Source organism: Eleginops maclovinus, chromosome 23, assembly GCF_036324505.1.
Source record: "Eleginops maclovinus isolate JMC-PN-2008 ecotype Puerto Natales chromosome 23, JC_Emac_rtc_rv5, whole genome shotgun sequence".
Lineage (NCBI taxonomy): Eukaryota > Metazoa > Chordata > Actinopteri > Perciformes > Eleginopidae > Eleginops > Eleginops maclovinus.
This window is the reverse complement of record NC_086371.1, coordinates 20,818,684-20,837,549: the sequence shown is the minus strand read 5'-3', so window position 1 is coordinate 20,837,549 and position 18,866 is coordinate 20,818,684. Positions and strand designations below refer to the sequence as shown.

General features: G+C 41.8%; 1 protein-coding gene across 1 annotated transcript in view; it reads left to right on the top strand.

The window, feature by feature from the left end:
* Positions 1-18,176, top strand: part of pigg (phosphatidylinositol glycan anchor biosynthesis class G (EMM blood group)) — a 73,606-nt gene extending 55,430 nt beyond the window's left edge. Inside the window, exons 11-13 of the mRNA XM_063876581.1 lie at positions 3,149-3,458; positions 11,974-12,137; positions 16,725-18,176. Of these exons, the coding sequence (XP_063732651.1) occupies positions 3,149-3,458; positions 11,974-12,137; positions 16,725-16,947 (697 nt within the window). The 3' untranslated portion in view covers positions 16,948-18,176. The remainder of the gene's footprint in view (positions 1-3,148; positions 3,459-11,973; positions 12,138-16,724) is intronic.
* The last annotated feature ends 690 nt before the right edge of the window (positions 18,177-18,866 follow it).

The window sequence follows — 18,866 nt, the reverse complement described above, 5'->3', positions numbered from 1 at the left end:
TTATTAACACAAATGATAAGATACGTTTACAAGGGAAACACAGCTGTGGTCCTCCCCCACGCCACTGATCCACAGATCACGATTAAGCAGTTAGCTGTCTACTAGCAGCGTGGAGGAAAGGCCTCGATCTTCTGTTTACATCAGTCGTCAGATGCTGGTCCATGGCATGTTCTGCTTATCCCTCTTATGACGTCACTGTCGCCATCTGTTGGCGTAGTCATGAAGCTTCCACCTATGATATTCTATTATACAATTCTTCTGAGGTTTATTGGTTATTAAACACTTAATAGTATTAATGCAGTGTCAATGAATGAGAAGTAGAGGCGGCGTGTTTAGTGTATAACTCCACGCGTCATTCTCCCTCTATTCATATATATACTATAAGCTACATGCTACAGTGGTATGCAAAAGTTTGGGCACCCCTTAGGAAAACCACTGCATCAGTTTGTCACTTGCTGAGCTTTTGAAGCAGCAACTTCATTTTAACATATGTTATACCTTATGGTAACAGAAACATCTCAGTAGTGAAATAACTTTTATTGGTCAAACAGAAACATGTTTATGTGCATTCAAACAAAAATAGGCATGTGCATAAATTTGGGCACCCCTAAGAAATAATTCCATTAATATTTAGTATTGCCTCCTTTTGCTGCAATAACGGCCTGTAGACGCCTCCTGTAGCCACAGACAAGTCCCTTAAGCCTGGCAGGTGGTATTTTGGCCCATTCTTCCACACAAAACGTCTCCAGTTCAGTCAGGTTTCTTGGCCTCCGTGCATGGACAGCCTTCTTCAAATAAATCCATACATTTTCAATGATGTTAAGGTCTGGGGACTGGGATGGCCATTCCAGAACATTGTACCTGTGCTTCTGCATGAATTCCTTGGTGGATTTTGATCGGTGCTTAGGATCATTGTCCTGCTGAAAAATCCAACCCCGGCGTAGCTTCAACTTTGTGACTGACTCTAGAACATTCTTGTCAAGAATCTCCTGGTACTGTAAGGAATTCATGTGGCCCTCAACTTTAACAAGTTTTCCAGTACCTGTGCTAGCCACACAGCCCCATAACATGATAGATCCTCCACCAAATTTTACAGTGGGCAACAAGTTCTTTTCATTGAATGCAGTGTGTTTTTTTCGCCATGCATACCTGTTCATGTTATGACCAAATAACTCAATCTTGGTCTCATCTGACCACAGTATTTTGTTCCAAAATGCTTCTGGCTTGTCCAGATGTGCTTTTGCATACCTCATGCGACTCTTCTTGTGATTAACACTCAGGAAAGGCTTTTTGCACATCACCCTTCCAATGAGCTCTTCCTGGTGCAAAGTACGCTGGATTGTGGAACGGTGAACAACTACACCATCAGCAGCCAGATGTTGTTGTAGTTCTCTGGAGGTGGTCTGTGGCTTCTCTGTGACCATTTTCACCATCCTTCGCCTGTGCCTTTCCCCTATTTTTGTCGGCCTACCACATCTTTCCTTCACACGGACTGTTCCTGTGGCCTTCCATTTCACAACTACGTTTCTGACTGTGGAGACAGACAGTTTAAACCTGTCAGATAATTTTTTGTACCCTTCTCCTAATTTATAATGTTGGATTATCTTAGCTTTCAGGTCAGTGGAGAGTTGTTTTGAGGTCCCCATCTTGCCACTCCCTAAGAAAGAACCTAGGCCAGGCACAGCCAGCTATTACCTATGTTAAATAGCCTTTTTCATGATTGGTTCCACCTGTCTTTGTAATTGAAGGTCTAATGAGCTAATCAAAGCAATTTTGTGCAGCAACCTGTCAGCTATAAATCCGTACAGGTGTTGAAATGAATGCTATTTATAAGGGTGCCCAAACTTTTGCACATCCCATTTTTTGCATTTTATTTTATTATAATAAAACTATGTAATGCTACCCTAAGAATTTTGGTCTGGAAAACACTAAAACGTCTACATCTTTGTAGGAAAACAAATGTTGTTGCTGTGATCTTCTATTATAAAGGAAAAGCAAATTGTCATGAAATCTCAGAGGGGTGCCCAAACTTTTGCATACCACTGTATCTGAGGCTAAAAACAACAACATCCGGTGCTACCGGAAGTTCAAAAATATGGTCCGTTAGGAAACAGTGAATTATATCCTTTAATTTTCCATCACCATATATTGATTATTCTTACACTTTCACAGAAGTTTATTATGGAAGGAAAAATAAAATTATAACGTTTTTAGCGTTGTAAATCAGCTGGTTTTAAACGTTTGAGGCCTTAAGGAGTTGTCTTGGCTGTTGTCCTTTCTATTTACAACTTGTGATACAAAAGAAGAGGATTTTGTTCTCAGGAGCAGCTGTAAAAAAGTCAAATGACCTTAAATGCACCAGGAATATGTCAATAGCACGTTTCTCAATCATATCGATGGCGAAAGTACAACAGACAGAGTGATGTGTGGGAGAGTCTGTTTTCCTCGGGCCATTCACTCTGTCTTCCAGTCTCATACCTTTTAATTATTAATGTTACATCGACATGCTGCATACTGAATGAAAGATGGGTTATGAGTTGCACAAATATAAGGGAAACTTGTTCATCAAGAGACAGGGTTATGAAATGAATTAAAGAAGTGAACTTTGAAAAGCTATAATAACATTAAGGTTAAGAAATGAAAAGCATTGTTTTGAGCTTTTACAGCATTTCCCCTCACTCCTGGTACTGATGCTGTCATATTTGCTCATTACTCAAAGTTTTCTTCAATATCAGCATCAGAGAGATAATATATGCGGACCTGCTGTCTTGTTTTCAACTCTTTTGAAGGCGCTTTATGCTTTAGTGCATTTGATTTATTAAGATGCTGTTTTTGTTCTGTTAATCAGCTTCATTTTGTTCTGGTGTTGTTTTTTATCATTTTAGTTTTCACCTTTTATTTGACGAGAAGCATCTTCATCTGTTATCCTCCAGTATATAAAGTCTGAATTCAATTATTTTCCTCAAAAAAACTAAATCTGTCGGGTTTTAATTGCTTAATGCATGGGCAGGTACAGCAAGGCTGCCAGCGTCCACCTCACCGAGTCACTTAGCACAATTACTTGAATATTGAACTTGGAGTTTTGTAGAGAAAAAAATCAATAGCGGCTTAATGCAAAAACTGACAGTGTGTAATCCCTCTCTTTTAGGGGAACAGTGGAGGCGCGCTTTGTTTACGTCTTCATCTTGGGCATCCTCTTCACGGGCACCAAAGACCTGCTGCGATCCCAGATCATCACATCGGATGCCCGGTTGAAGAGCAGGGGATTATGGGAGATTTACAGTGGCTTGGTCTTGTTGATGTCGCTGTTGTTTCGAGCTCACAACCTCCCGGTCCTCTGCTGCTGCCTCTTGATCCAAACGCTCATGGCTCAGTTTATCTGGAAGAAACTCCACTATGACGCGGCACAAACTACCATCATGCACTACTGGTTTGGACAGGCCTTCTTTTACTTTCAGGTGAGCGACCATAATGATGTCAGTGATAGCAAAGCTTGACAGCCTGTTAGTGTTACTGTGTGAGGCGCAGTGGACGGTTTATCAAGTAAAATAAGATCCACATGTATTTAAATTGGGATAAAAGCATCAAAAACTTGCTCTTTAATTTTGTAACTCTTTTTTCCTAAAGTAGTGTTTCCCTGAAAATTACTTATTTACAGTATACTGTATACTTTTTAATAGTAGGTGAGCAATTACCACACACACACACACACACACACACACACACACATATTACACACATCAAACGTTACTGTCATTGCACACAATGCGTTAGTGCAAATACTTCCATTAACATTGCTACTTAATTGAACCAACATTCTGGTATTTTGGGTCCTTTTACATCCTTTTTATCGCTTGTTTTGGTACTGTAAACCTTTGCTCTCATAAACATTATCACGGTGATAATGTTTTTGACTTGCTTTGTCAGTCTGTTTGTCTGTTAATCAGCTGGATTACGAAAAAGTTACTACTGACCCAATTTCAATAAAACTTGGTTGTGGGGTTAAGGATATGCCAACATTTTAATTTTTTTAAACTTAATGTATACTATATATTATATTATATTAAGTTAAGTTAGCATTAAGAGATGCATTTGTTCTGCATACATTCAAATCCCCCTTAAGCGAAACAACTACCAGGACATAGCTAGGAACGTTTTGTTAAACGCTTAAAGCAATAAACTACAGCTCAGATTTTGTTGCAGTTTTTCAAAACACCTCATGGAGAACATACATGAAAGCGAGGATAACCGGCCCGGAGGAAGCCCGGGGTCCCCTTCTGGAGCCAGGCCCAGAAGGAGGACTCGTTGGCGAGCGTCTGGTGGCCGGGCTTGCCACGGAGCCCGGCCGGGCACAGCCCGAATAAGCAGCAAGGGCAACACCTCCGCTTCTCCGTCCCGCGGGCCCACCACCTACGGGAAACAACGATAGGGTCGGTTGCGCTGCCAGAAGGGTGGCAGTGAAAGCAGAGGGTCTCGACGGACCAGACCCGGGCGGCAGAAGCTGGCTTTGGGGAAGTGGAACGTCACCTCTCTGGGGGGGAAGGAGCCGGAGCTTGTGCGGGAGGTGGAGCGTTACCAGTTGGATCTGGTGGGGCTCACCTCTACGCACAGCGTCGGCTCTGGAACCTTACTTCTTGATAGGGATTGGACTCTATTCTTCTCCGGAGTTGCCCAAGGTGTGAGGCGCCGAGCGGGTGTGGGGATACTCACAAGCCGCTTTGTTGGAGTTTACCCCAGTGGACGAGAGGGTCGCCTCCCTACGCCTGCGGGTTATGGGGGGGGAAACTCTGACTGTTGTGTGTGCTTATGCACCAAACAGCAGTTCAGAGTATTCACCATAACAAACACCATGTTCGAACATAAGGATGCTCATAAGTGTACGTGGTACTACAGCACCCTAGGCAGAAGGTCCATGATTGTTTTTGTTATCGTATCATCGGACCTGAGGCCGCATGTTTTGGACACTCGGGTGAAGAGAGGCGCTGAGTTGTCAACTGATCACCATCTGGTGGTGAGTTGGGTCGAGTGGCAGGGGAAGCCTATAGACAGACCCGGTAAGCCCAAACGTGTAGTGCGGGTGAACTGGGAACGTCTGGAGGAATCCCAAGTCCAGGAGGCCTTGAACTCACACCTCCGGCGGAGCTTTTCAGGCATCCCTGTGGAGGCTGGGGACATTGAACCTGAGTGGGCGGTGTTCAAAGCCTCTACTGCTGAAGCTGCGGCAGGGAGCTGCGGTCTGAAGGTCTTAGGTACCTCAAGGGGCGGTAACCCTCGAACCTCCTGGTGAACAACGGTGGTCAGGGAAGCCGTCCGACTGAAGAAGGAGGCCTTTCGGGATATGTTCTCTCTGGGTACTCCTGATGCAGTTGCAAGGTATCGACAGGCCCGAAGGGCAGCAGCCTCAGCCGTGACCGAGGCAAAGCAGCGGGTGTGGGTGAATTTCGGAGAAGCCATGGAGAAGGACTTTCGGTCGGCACCAAAGTTGTTCTGGAAAACCATCCGACACCTCAGGAGGGGGAAGTAGGGAACCATCCAAGCTGTGTACAGTAAGGATGGGGCGCTGTTGACCTCAACTGATAGTGTGTTAGGGCGGTGGAAGGAACACTTTGAGGAACTCCTGAACCCGACAACTCCGCCCTCTATGTTAGAGACGTACCTGGAGTATGAAGGGGGATCAACTCCAATCTCACGGGGGGAAGTCACTGATGTAGTCAAACAACTCACCAGTGGCAAAGCCCCGGGGTTGGATGAGATCCACCCAGAAATGCTGAAGGCTCTGGGTGTTGAGGGACTGTCATGGTTGACACGTCTTATCAATATTGCGTGGAAGTCGGAAACAGTACCGAAGGAGTGGCAGACCGGGGTGGTGGTTCCCCTTTTTAAAAAGGGGGATCAGAGGGTGTGTGCCAATTACAGAGGCATCACATTACTCACTCTCCCCGGGAAAGTTTACTCTAAGGTGCTGGAAAGGAGGGTCCGACCGATTGTCGAACCTCAGATTGAAGAGGAACAATGCGGTTTTCGTCCTGGTCGTGGAACGACGGACCAGCTTTTTACCCTCGCAAGGATCCTGGAGGGGGCCTAGGAGTACGCTCATCCGGTCTACATGTGCTTTGTGGATTTGGAGTAGGCGTATGACCGGGTTCCCAGGGAGGTGCTGCGGGAGTATGGGGTGAGGGGGTCTCTACTCAGGGCCATCCAATCTCTGTACTCCCAAAGCAAGAGCTGTGTCCGGGTCCTCGGTAGCACGTCGGACCGATTTCCGGTGAGGGTTGGCCTCCGCCAGGGCTGCGCTTTGTCACCAATCTTGTTTGTGATATTCTTGGACAGGATTTCGAGGCGTAGTCGTGTGGGAGGGGGTCTGCAGTTTGGTGGGCTAAGGATTGCACTACTGCTTTTTGCAGATGATGTGTTCCTAATGGCGTCATCGGTCTCTGACCTGCAGCACTCACTGGATCGGTTCGCGGCTGAGTGTGAAGCGGCTGGGATGAGGATCAGCACCTCCAAATCTGAGGCCATGGTTCTCAGCAGGAAACCGATGGACTGTCCACTCCAGGTAGGGAATGAGGCCTTACCCCAAGTGAAGGAGTTCAAGTATCTCGGGGTCTTGTTCTCGAGTGAGGGAACAATGGAGCGTGAGATGGGCCGGCGAATCACAGCAGCGGGAGCGGTACTGCAGTCGCTTTACCGCCCCATTGTGACGAAAAGAGAGCTGAGCCAGAAGGCAAAGCTCTCTATCTACCGGGCCAGCTTCGTTCCTACCCTCACCTTTGGTCATGAAGGATGGGTCATGACCAAAAGAACGAGATCGCGGATACAAGCGGCCGCAATGGGATTTATCCGCAGATTGGCTGGCATCTCCCTTAGGGATAAGGTGAGAAGTTTAGTCATCCGGGAGAGACTCGGAGTAGAACCGCTGCTCCTTCGCGTTGAAAGGAGCCAGTTGAGGTGGTTCGGGCACCTAGTGAGGATGCCACCTGGGCGCCTCCCTAGTGAGGTGTTCCAGGCACGTCCAGCTGGGAAGAGACCGAGGGGTAGACCTAGGACCAGGAGGAGGGATTATATCTCTTCGCTGGCCTGGGAGCGCCTTGGAATCCCCCAGTCAGAGCTGGTTGATGTGGCCAGGGAAAGAGAAGTTTGGGGCTCTCTGCTGGAGCTGTTACCTCCGAGACCCTGACGGATAAGCGGGAGAAGATGGATGGATGGATTTCAACAACACAAATTAAAAGTTATGAACACCCTGAAGTCAGAAAAAGGACATTCAAACTCACAAAATGGGACCATCGAAGGAACATGTGATCGCAGCATTGGCATGACCGACGTCTGCAATCCCCAAATGCCATACTAGTTTTGTCTTTTTTACTTTAAAACAGATTATCTTGTTTGAATCAAAGTGACTCCAATGATCTATTTTCTTCTAAATGGTAAATTGTGAACCCTTATCAACTTATAGTCCAGACCGTTAACATGCAGTAAATCTTAAAATAAGTGTTCCACTTAAAATCAATCACCCAACCAATAACAGTTTACAAACTTCAAGCACTTCGCAAAGTGTGATACCTATTGGTGCTGACTCCATAAGTGCAGAAGTGCGAAGATGTTAATCAGAGCCCAAATGACCTGTATTTACAAAAGAGAGTCCAGGGGACAATAAATCAGTAAGTAGGGTTTTTTGGTCTGATTGTAAGAGACATCTAATTTAGCTCCCTAACACAGAATGTAGCAACATTTAGGAAAGCTATCGGCACTGATAAAGTGTTGGATACAGCATTAGGTGCTGTTCGAGGTAGTGAAAGTGGTTGTGTGTAAATTATATTACTTTCAAGCAGCACCGGGATGACGGCCAGCTGGAGTAATTGTTTCCTGTGGACACATAACATGAGAAATGAGTTCCTTAAAGGCAGATATGCTACCTGTGATTTTAACCTCACCAGTATTTAGTTAGCAGATCCTTCTTTCTGTCAACAATAAACTTCCAAATTGCTAACAATTTAATAACACTCATCACCTCTTGGGTAATTAATACTGTGATGAGCTCGGGAGTAGAACACCACCACACAATTTTCAGCCCAGCGCCCAGGCATGTAATTACAGACCTTAGAGTAATAACCAAGCTGTAACCATAATGGATCTGTAAAGCTGCCACATGTGATTAAATTTGCAGCTCCCAAACTAAATCTGGTGTCATGTAGAACAATCAAATTATGTTGAATAATAACACAGCAATTAGAACTGATCACTGAGCCCCTGGTTGCAAATGTATCAGAGCAGGAGGAAATTAGAAGAGTCTAAAAATATAAGGTCTTCTGTGAGGAACCACTGAATGGGGAGCCAATGGGAACTGTAAAGGTGGGTAAACCTACGTTCCATCCAGCTCTCTTAACTTTTTTACTAAAACTGCAATGAATAAACATGCTCCAATCAACCAAACAAAAACAAGATAGTCATTATCAGCTAGCTTTATCAAAAGCACCTTTTGTTTATTTGAATCAGCTATCATACTAAGTTCTTGGGATTTACTCTAATTGGCCTTTAAGCTGACTGGTTTAGTTAGCAGAGCAGCAGCTGTGTGCTCATGAACATTTGAACTTCGAACATCGCTGTTGTTCCTTTTGGATGTTTGTACTTGTTTGTGTTTTCTTTTGTTAACCATGCTTATAGAGTTTTGGGATTAAAGGTGTTGTGATGCTGGTGGTGCAGGAAGGAATCCTAAAAACCAAATATGAGTTTGCATTTTACCACTTCCAGACTCCGTTGTCTCAAAGTAAATCGTTTTTTGATTTGTTTTCGGTTAGATGCCTGAAATGAGTTATGTGATTAACAGAAGCTTAAGAGATTTTCATTTTCATTTTCATTTTGTTCTATGACAAAGAAATAGGTCACTAAATACCCTGCGGTGAATGTCAGAAGCTTCCCTGTGTGTTAAAAGTGTCTAAATGACACTTCTAAAAGCCTTTTGTTAAGGGAACCCTTGTGATGCTAACTTTCCAAGTCATCCCCTTCAGAAAGCACGTCATCACTGCATCACCCTTTTGAATCCAGTTTTTAAGAATATGAACTATTCTTAGAACTATGAAAAAGTTCCCCTTGTCTGAAAACGGCTGGAGTTGCTTTTGCTGATGGGTTTTATTAGATATTGGCAGAAAGCCTTGTCTGGCAGCCAAACAAAAAAGCACAACAGGATTTTGGGAAATATTCCAAGTAACCTCAGATGCAGACACCAAAAAAAAAGTTGAACTGTCTAACAGTAGAAGTTTTGCCCATCTGCAATTGAGCTGTCGTGATCAATTGATCAATTTTGCTGTGAATTCTCTGTGAATACGTCCCTGTCCTAAAACCAGATGGTCAGTAAAAGCAGGTTGGAGGTGTTTATTCTTCACCAATGAGCCTGTTTGTGTTGCAACATGAGTAAGGACAAGTCACATCGTGGGTATGAGTTCAGAAAGAACTGAGCAACTGTCTGTATACAAATATGAATCATCACAAAGATGTCTTTAAAGCTCAAATTTAAACCTGAACTTCCAGGTTAACAAAATCACTGAATATATTTCTGGCAAGACATGTTTAAGGTTGATTAACATGACTTTTAAATAATCACTTCAGTCTGAATCTCAATAATAACACTTTTCAAGCAGTTCTGCTTTTTCACAAGTGTCATACAGTATTGGTATATTTTAACAATCACAGCAGGATTTTACCAAGAAAGCTGCTAGAAAATATCCATATGCAGCCTCCCACCTGCTCTCTGGTATTCACTGTTTGTAGAAAATGAAGCCAGCTGTTAAGGTATCTGCCTGTGTGATCAAAGTTGCGTGCACAGAGGGAAAATAAAGCGTTACTTGAAGGATTGCTGCTCATGGATCATCACTGCTTTCCAAATGAACAAGAAAGAGGTCCTTGATCTCCACTGATTCCCATCTTTTTCCTTTAAATATGCCTGCATGCAGTAAGTTTTGGATGTAATTACCACCTGTTGCGCACATAGAAATTTGCTAAGTATAAAACACTGTCAAAATGAAATACTGTAAATTACCCAATTTGAATTTGTTCAGCCATGACAGTGTTCTTCACAGCGGCTGCTCTGTGGTTCAGGCTGACTGATCTGTCTGAACAGAACGCGTTTGATTTCAACAACCTGAATTCACACACTCATACTTAATACTAAAAATATTTCTTTACTTAACAACTTTCATCAGATATAAAAGAAGTATCTCAACAATATATACATGTATATATGTGTATAAACATACATATGTATGTATCAATCATCGAATCAGAGGACTTCAGAGATTGTTTAGTTACCACTTTTTAAGTATATATATTACCAGTCAGAAAATACACTGAATATAGTAATACCAGAAGATCGAAAAAGGGGACGTAATAGGAAAAACTTTTAGTGCTTGTGTGCATACATTTTGACCCACAAACTTAAAATAACCTAGTCAGTTTTTTTTTTACGGTTACGGTTGAAGTCAGAAAACATGGGATTCAGCAAGTTATCTCACGTCAGCTCATTACAATGCCCCCCCAGCGTTGGACCCTGTTCGTTCCTATCGAAGTTGCTCCGTGGCACATGAAGTACTAATGGCCTGACTCTCGGAAGCAAAATTATCCATATTTGGGCCCATAGAGGGGGGACACTTGTGTTTTGCTTAAGCCCCACCTCCGGTCTCTTTTCTTCAACGTCCGGCACACTTCCTGGTAGCTTGATCTCCACTGAGCCACCAGGTAGTGCGCCAGACGTGCAAGCAAATATTCTTAGTGGCTCAACAGCTGTCCAGTTCTTATAATACATCAATAATTTCCAGTCACTGATTGAGACATTTTAAAGGTTGTCTTTAGCCAATCAAGGTAGATTTAGCTTTCTCTGTCAGGGGCCTTAAAGAGACAGACTCAAAAACTGAGCGTTTCAGACAAAGGTGAAAAAAAGTATAATGTGTTTCTTAAACATTAAAACATGCATTTACTCGGCTTTACTCTAACCCTAACCCTATTTATCTCAAAGATCATACCGTAAAAGCACATGATTGGCCTTCTAGCAAAAAGGGAAACAAACAAAATAATTAATGATGATACATTAAACAGTATTCAATTATTTATTTCAAAGAAAATTCAAAGTAACCTGAATGCTCCACCATAAAGTCAGATCAAATTTTAAAATGAAACGTTCTTTCCTGTCTGTCCATTCATAAAAGTACGGCTGAAAAATATTTTCCAGGGATAATTGTATGTATGCATGTACTAGAGTAAAAGAGTCTCTCCCTACAAAATGGATTAAAAATGCTTACTTTGTATATTTGATTATTGTTTAATTAAAAATAATCCCTTAAATGCTGGTTGAGCTTCAGATAAAACACGCTCAAAGGAACAAAGTCATGTATTTCAAGGCTATGAAATGTTTCCTCATCTCCGCCCTCTTTTTCTGAGTTGCACTATGTTATTACATTTAAGCCATGGCATATTTGCCTGATCTAAATATATCTAACATTAACGCAACCAAATACCCTTTATATTGTGGATATAAATCCTGCGGCAATTTCTAAAGCTTCAGATGAATCTCCTGAACTGCAATAAATAACACAAGGTTGGAACAGTTTGACATTCAGTTTACTTCAGGCACATTTGGCTCGTTCCAGGGAAACTACAAATTGTTGAGAAAAGTTAAATAAGCCAGAAATGTTTGGTCTTTAAAAAACAAAGCGTGTGCACCCACTTACACAGTAACCTGAGTCCGGCTCCAGAGAGGAAAGCTGTGTGTCTGCTCCGGTCAGAGACTGGAAAACACAAACTGGGCCGCTGGGAAGACGCCAGCAGCTGAGAGTAATGATGACAAAGGGCTGGTTCTTTAGAGCGCTAAAATGCTTACAAAGCTTCACCCACAGATCTTTGTGTGCTCCTTTTTCTCTGAATACAGAGTCAGTTCTTTCTGTACTCTTGGTGATGCTAAAATTAGACTTCTCTTTTCTCCTGCAGGGCAACTCGAACAACATCGCCACAGTTGACATCTCAGTGGGCTTCGTTGGACTGGAAAGTTACGTAGAAGCACCGGCAATCTTCTTAACGGCCCTCAGCACGTATGCGGGGCCCCTGCTTTGGGCGTGTCACCTTGTTTGCTTCCTCAGCTCACAGAGAGACAGGTAAGGCTCAGTTTTAACTTATTACCTATTCTCTAACTCAACACAAAAATAACTTTTATTCATATTGATTTCAATGGTCAGTGTGCTAAATTGTTGCCCAGTTCTTACACAAATATTTAGTGGTGTCTAAAATGTTAATTATAGAAACCAATGAATACAAGTAATATTTGAGTCAATGAAAAATGAATGTCCTCGCTCTAAAAGCCTCCTGATGACAAGTGAGTGAAAACGAGCTCCCCATTGAAATCAAGACAGAAAAACAGTCTACACATTTACCGTCCCAGACGAAAAATACCAACCTGTTTCTACTGCAACTTATCTTGGTCCAGTAGCTTTTACAATAGGAAATCTAGCTTATTGACCTCCAGGGTTTTTGTTTTTTTGAGTTTTATCTTTTTGGCTGGTTCTTAATGAAATGAAGGAAAACTTAATAACCTTTGTTTATGCTCACGTAAGAAATCGTTGTTAGGGCCACGAGAGAGGGCTTTACGGCCTATCTACGCCCATGTGAAGGAGGCAGGCAGCCGAATAACATCATCAATGGTAATTCTGATTATATTAGCAACTATATTTAAAATAACCAGTTAGCTGCCAGTCTACCACAGTCAGCTGTAGGATTGAGTTTGAATAGTTAGCTATAAACTCAGCTTCAACTACTGCCAGTCGCTCATTCAGATTTGTGAAAACATTTTTGTAACAATTAACGCTGTGATGTCACAACTACTGTAGTATTTACAGCGGCACTTTAATGCTTTTGGGGGTTTTCCCTCTCCTGTAGTGAGTTAGAAAGGTTTGTGTGCATGTAAAGGGTCTGCAAAGGCGTAAATCCTAAAGTTTATTAAAGTTTCTCTCCCCCCATTCCCCCCCTGCCTGATACGACTCCTTTGTTTACTTTAGATGTTAGATAGTGACATCACTGTGTAACACACATGTTTTTTTTGGCTAACACATTGTACGTGATAGGCTAAGGGGTGGGACTTCTTGGGAACCACTGATCACCCCTCTCCTCTCTTTTGCTTTGGTTTCCACCATCTGCACCAGAACATCACTGTTGCAGTTACTTCTGAGTGTTGGTTGATTCTATTTTTATACATCTTTTTGAAGCAAACCCTCTCTGTGGGGCGGTGCTGGTGTGTTGAGATATCCTGTTAATGGAATCTTGCTCACAGGGTATCAAAGATGCGTGTAAACAGCTTAACCTGCATAAGACCTTAACTGGAGAGAGGCCAGTAGCTGGGGTGCTGTATGTGTGTGAATACAGCCAACACCTACAGCTCGCCCTCAGCATGACGTCGCTGCACAGAGCTGAGTGATGAGCTCTGTATCTGGGTAACAGCTGCCCTGCTGATGGAGCCAAAAGTGAAATGCTGAATTTAATGCTTCAAAAAGGTGGTGTAAATAGAAAAAGAGTTAAACGTCCTCTGTTGGGTAAATGACCGGGATTGGTGATTAAAAAGTCACGACTTTATGTAAAAAAACGTCCAGAAATTAGACTGCAGAGGGTGTATACCCATGCATGATCTATATTCTTAATAATCTTTGATGCCACATTTTAGCAGTAGAAGTAGAATCGGAGGATGAAACCCTCTTTATTAGTCACATACATGCACACAATATGATTTATTTAACATTTCAGTAGCTCTTCCAGTGTCTGATTAAAAAGTTCTATCCATCTGAAAGTGTTTGTGCTGCTCGCAGCAGAGCCTAGAGATGATCGAGTTTAGCTTTGATTCGATTCGTCCATCCAGCACTCCTACATCAGGGTTGATGTGGACTAAAGGGCCTCACAGAATGTCTTTCGACCTTTCATTTAGTACTAAAAATGTTCCGTTGACCAACACTTTGATCCATGACAATACATTGTCAAAAAGAAAATCATTTTTTATGCTCCCAAGACCTCCATCATCTCTCCTGTAGCACCACAGAAAGAGCAGAGGGGTTACAAATGAAAAGTAAAGCACAGCTGAGATTAAAGCTACTCCTCAGGGAGCTCCAGAAAGGTATGGCATTTATTTTCTTCTAGAAGCAGAAAACCTCTTCAGAGAAGTATGACAGGACCTCATATACAGTAGCAAAGAAATGACTTCAAAGTAAACAATACCACCAAAGAGTTCAAATAGAAGGCAAAAATGTTACGTCTGAAGAAACAATTGTTTATTTGTTAAAAAGTGACATATTTTAATGTGATGCTTTGCCCGCCCAAAGTCCACTAATGTAATATATTTAATTAACAACATAGAAATACAGATATGCACAAACACTGTCACTATTGAAAGAAAATTGATAAAACAATGCAACCACACAGTTACCCCTACAGTTTTTGTAAAGCTGAGCTGTGAGATGAACAGTTTCAGCGACATATCCATCCATATCTGTAGACCTTAAAAATGTATTTTGTCATGTACAACAGTAAGGAAAAGGTTCCTAGATAAAATAACAAATAATGATGACATTCTGCTTCCACAGAAGCTACAGCTCGCAGACATTGTGACAGATGAAACTGTAAGACAATCTGGTACTCAGGAGCTCATTAAGAATTCACTCTGCGCCATCAGCAGCTCGACCACGAGGCGAGTGCTGGAAGTGGACTTTGATCGATAGCTTTCCGATGGGCCTCCCTCGACACACGCAAACTCTACTTAAGGCAAAGAGAATGTTTCTTCATTGTTTTTAGTGCACACTGTAAACCTTCAAAACTCACCGATCAGAGGAGACCCATAAACACCACTTTACCTAATTACCATCATTAAAACCATCTTCAAAGTGTCCGATATTCTGACGTGGAAACCAACAGCAAATTTAAGCTCTTTCTATTTTTGCCTTGATTTCCAAGAGGCTCTTTGAGATTACCTCTGGGACTGTGATATTAAAGGTTTCCTGCTTCTTCGTGAGCTCAAAATTGAAAAGGATTCCTGAAATAAAATGTACATCGTAGCCTTTCATCAAAATGTTATTTCAGTGTTTTTCGTGGAGGATTTCCAGGGATCATTTATCCGTCAATTTGCTCTTCTTACACTGTGTTCTTTTGACCATCTCCGACGGCAGAACAATGGTCAATTCAGTTCTCTACAGGCCTTCTTTCTTCAGTTTGATCATTTTGTTATATGACTTCAAAAATGTCTTCAGGCTAAAGAGTCTTTATCAACTCATTCCTTTCTAAACCTGTGAATTAGAGAATTTGACACCACTTTCTCCACTGAGAGATTCTGATCATGAGAGCACATGAATATTTTAGGAGCTCTTTGAGGTAGAACACAGAAATAATCTTACATTTTAAAATCAGCTGCTCTGTGGAACTAGCCATTAGTTTAAGACATTTAGGCTGTTCATGGAGTATGCTGGTATGACTTCTTAAGTATCGTATTGCACAACAATATAGAGCTGTATGTTTTCAGTATAACTATGGAAACGTATGCCGTATTTCCTGATGACATTTCCAAGTGGAAGCATGTTTTGATTAAAAAGTTTAGGTCCTAAAGTGTAGCCTTGGGGAACACCACAATTCAATGGATAATTTACCATTCATCTATGTGTATAAAAAAACCATCAGTTTATCAGTTAGGTTGTCCTGCCCCTTAGCCTATCACATAGGATGTTGGGAGTCCAATTAAGGTGTTTCAGGAAAGGGGGCACTTTGGGATTTTAGCCTTTGCAGACCATTTACATGCACTAAAACTATATATACACTACAGGAAAGGGAAAACCCAAAAAGCATAATAGGTCCCCTTTCAGATAGATTGTTAGCACACAAATGTAGTTTTATGGGTAAGTAATATTGTTCATTCGATTATTATCGACTCCTTTCTGCCCCCCCCCACCCCCCCAAGACTGAATCTGTTTTTCCTGTCTGCCACAGAATTGAATTGTTGCTTTCAGCTCATTATTGATTATTGGTGTGTGTGTGTGTGTGTGTGTGTGTGTGTGTGTGTGTGTGTGTGTGTGTGTGTGTGTGTGTGTGTGTGTGTGTGTGTGTGTGTGTGTGTGTGTGTGTGTGTGTGTGTGTGTGTGTGTGTGTGTGTGTGTGTGTGTGTGTGTGTGTGTGTGTGTGTGATATAACTGGCCCTGTGATTGAATTTCCACCTCCAATCTGGACCTCTTCCCATGTCTCCTTCTCCTCTTGTCCTGGGAGAAGGCTTGCCGCTCCTCCCCCTCAGCTGGGACTCTTGCCTGTTTCAATGAACAACATCCCTGTGCTTAGCTAAACTTGTGTGTTTCAGTCTTTGTATCTCCGCCTGTTTGGTTTTACATCATCATCCCCTAATCTCCTCACTGCAACCCTGCCCCCAACCTATCCCATCCCATCCCATCCCATCCCATCAAATCAAGCAGGTTTTAAGTCATTAACTTCTTTATCTGAATGTGCAAGCAATCCGTATTATTGAGAGATGATAACTGGATTGAACTCTTCTCCCTGGTGCTTGCGTAAGGGGAAAATTATAAAATGTGAGTCGTCAAACAATCTGCAGCTTTACCCATCAGAAGAAAAAAAAACGTGAAGCAGATTAGGGTGACCTTGGTTCACGTAAAGTTTTGGGGAAGTTATTCACAGCTTTGCCTCCTCTCTGATGAATCCTCTCCTCCCTGCAGGAGCCCTGTTGCAGTCGGCCATGGCTGCTACTGTTTGGCCCTGCTGAGGTCTGTGCCAGCTGCAGCCTACATTGTGCTGGTGACTGCTCTGCGCTACCATCTCTTCATATGGAGCGTCTTTTCACCCAAATTACTGTACGAGTCCATGCACCTGCTGCTGACTGCGGGGGTCTGCCTCTTCTTCAACACCATGGAGCAGAGCCACACTTCCAGTAAGTCTTAGGGGACCAAAGATGCAATCTTTCCATTACGGGGAGTCATGAAATAGACTTTCCTACTGATACACTACTGATGCTCACAAAGGGTCTCTCCTTTGGTTCACAAGAAATACTTTTGGAATGCACTTAAAATGTATTTTTGAGCTGTTTGTTTAAATATTTCCAAGGAAACTACGTTTGATGAAGAATAAAAGTGAAATTACATCAAGATTTTTGAAAGAGGAAAGCTTTTTTTAAATATACATACGCTATATTACCTCAGGGACTGCTGCACGGTGAACTAGTAGGTACGATGTTTGGACTACATTTTTCTGATATTACATGGAGAGCACCATGTGTTGAGTGGGGTGTGAACACGGGGTGATGTTTTAGCTGAGCTTGTTAGCTAACACCTGCATCCACACAGGTGTTTTTCTACTAAGTGTGGCAGAGAATGCTGAGAATCATCTGAATTCAATAGCTATTTTCCACAGAAGACATGCTGACTTGAATGGCCAATTAACCATACAATCATGCACTCATTTATTTCCACCACATGAAATCATAATGGGGTAAATGCATACTACTTTTGTGGTTTTCACATCAGTGCATCGGAGTCAATGTTGTTGAGCCACATAACCTAAATTAACAACATAACCCAGACAATGTTTTTTTAATAACAAACAACAGGCCAAACTTAGCATTTTAAGGGGATAACGTGTGAAAATGAATAAATATTCGGTAGGTAGGTATTTATTGGTAAAAGGAAATATTATTAACGGATACATTTATGGGAGTTTGAGGGCATATAAAGTCAAATTTTCTGCTGTGACCTAATAAAGTGGTGGAGGTACAGCAGGGGCTTTAATACGGGACTGTTGAAGACCTTAGTTTCTCTTCGGAACCTTTCAAAATATGATTGTGAAATTATGTTTCCTTTTTTATTATTTTCTTTTTAAATCAAACTTTTTATTGATTTTGGAACAAAAGCTGTGTGTGTGAATATATGTTCTGTTTCTACTGATAAGAAGGCTTTTAGATTCTGCACCTGTTTAATGCACAAACTGAAGATCAGACAGACTGGTGGCCCCCCATGTTCATGTTTTTTACTTGATGGAATCCGATTACATGCATGGCTGCATAAAGGAAGTGTTTGAAAGCATAATGCTTTTACTGCAATAACTCGATTACAAATCTCTTACTGAACTTAATGTATTCATAAAACAAACTAAATAAAGGCAGCCGGTAAAAAATACATCATTCATTCATTCATTCATCTACTACTACACACACACTACACTTTCCTATTGTTTTCTATATCGCACACATGGTTCAAGGATGTGTATTTTAATATAGATTAATACAAATCCTGAGGTTAGTGTAGTTGGATGACGTTAACATAGGCAAATAAGTGAAGATAAAAAAGACAAATATTTTATGAAGAAGACAAGCATTTGTCTGTAGGCAGCAAATACAGTACTATAAAACAGGTAAAAGACAACAAAAACAAAGAGGGACAGGAAATGCTGAAATGTAATGTTTGAAATAAATTACAAATGTGCAAACAGCTTGTATATCTTAAAACCTAAGGTAGTGTATTCCGTAGTTCTGGAGCATCGTTAAAACATGTCTTATTCTTATTCAGGAGATAGTTTGCATTAAAAAACTGTCAACAGACGACATGAGAAACAAAAGGGATAATACAACAATTGAGCATTGGTAATGTAGAGCTATTATTTACTTGTAAAAGATCTTTAATATTCTAAAAGAGATCAGGAGCAGTGCAGGTTGGACTAAATGTGGATGCTATGCTGTCTTTTGCCTTTTCTAGTCAAGGTGAGACACTGTCTTACAAGCACTGGCCAACTTTGAATTTGGGCCATTTTGCTTCCCTTTTTGTTTGTTTTTCCCTAGTGTAAAGAAACATCCAGAATACATACCTATA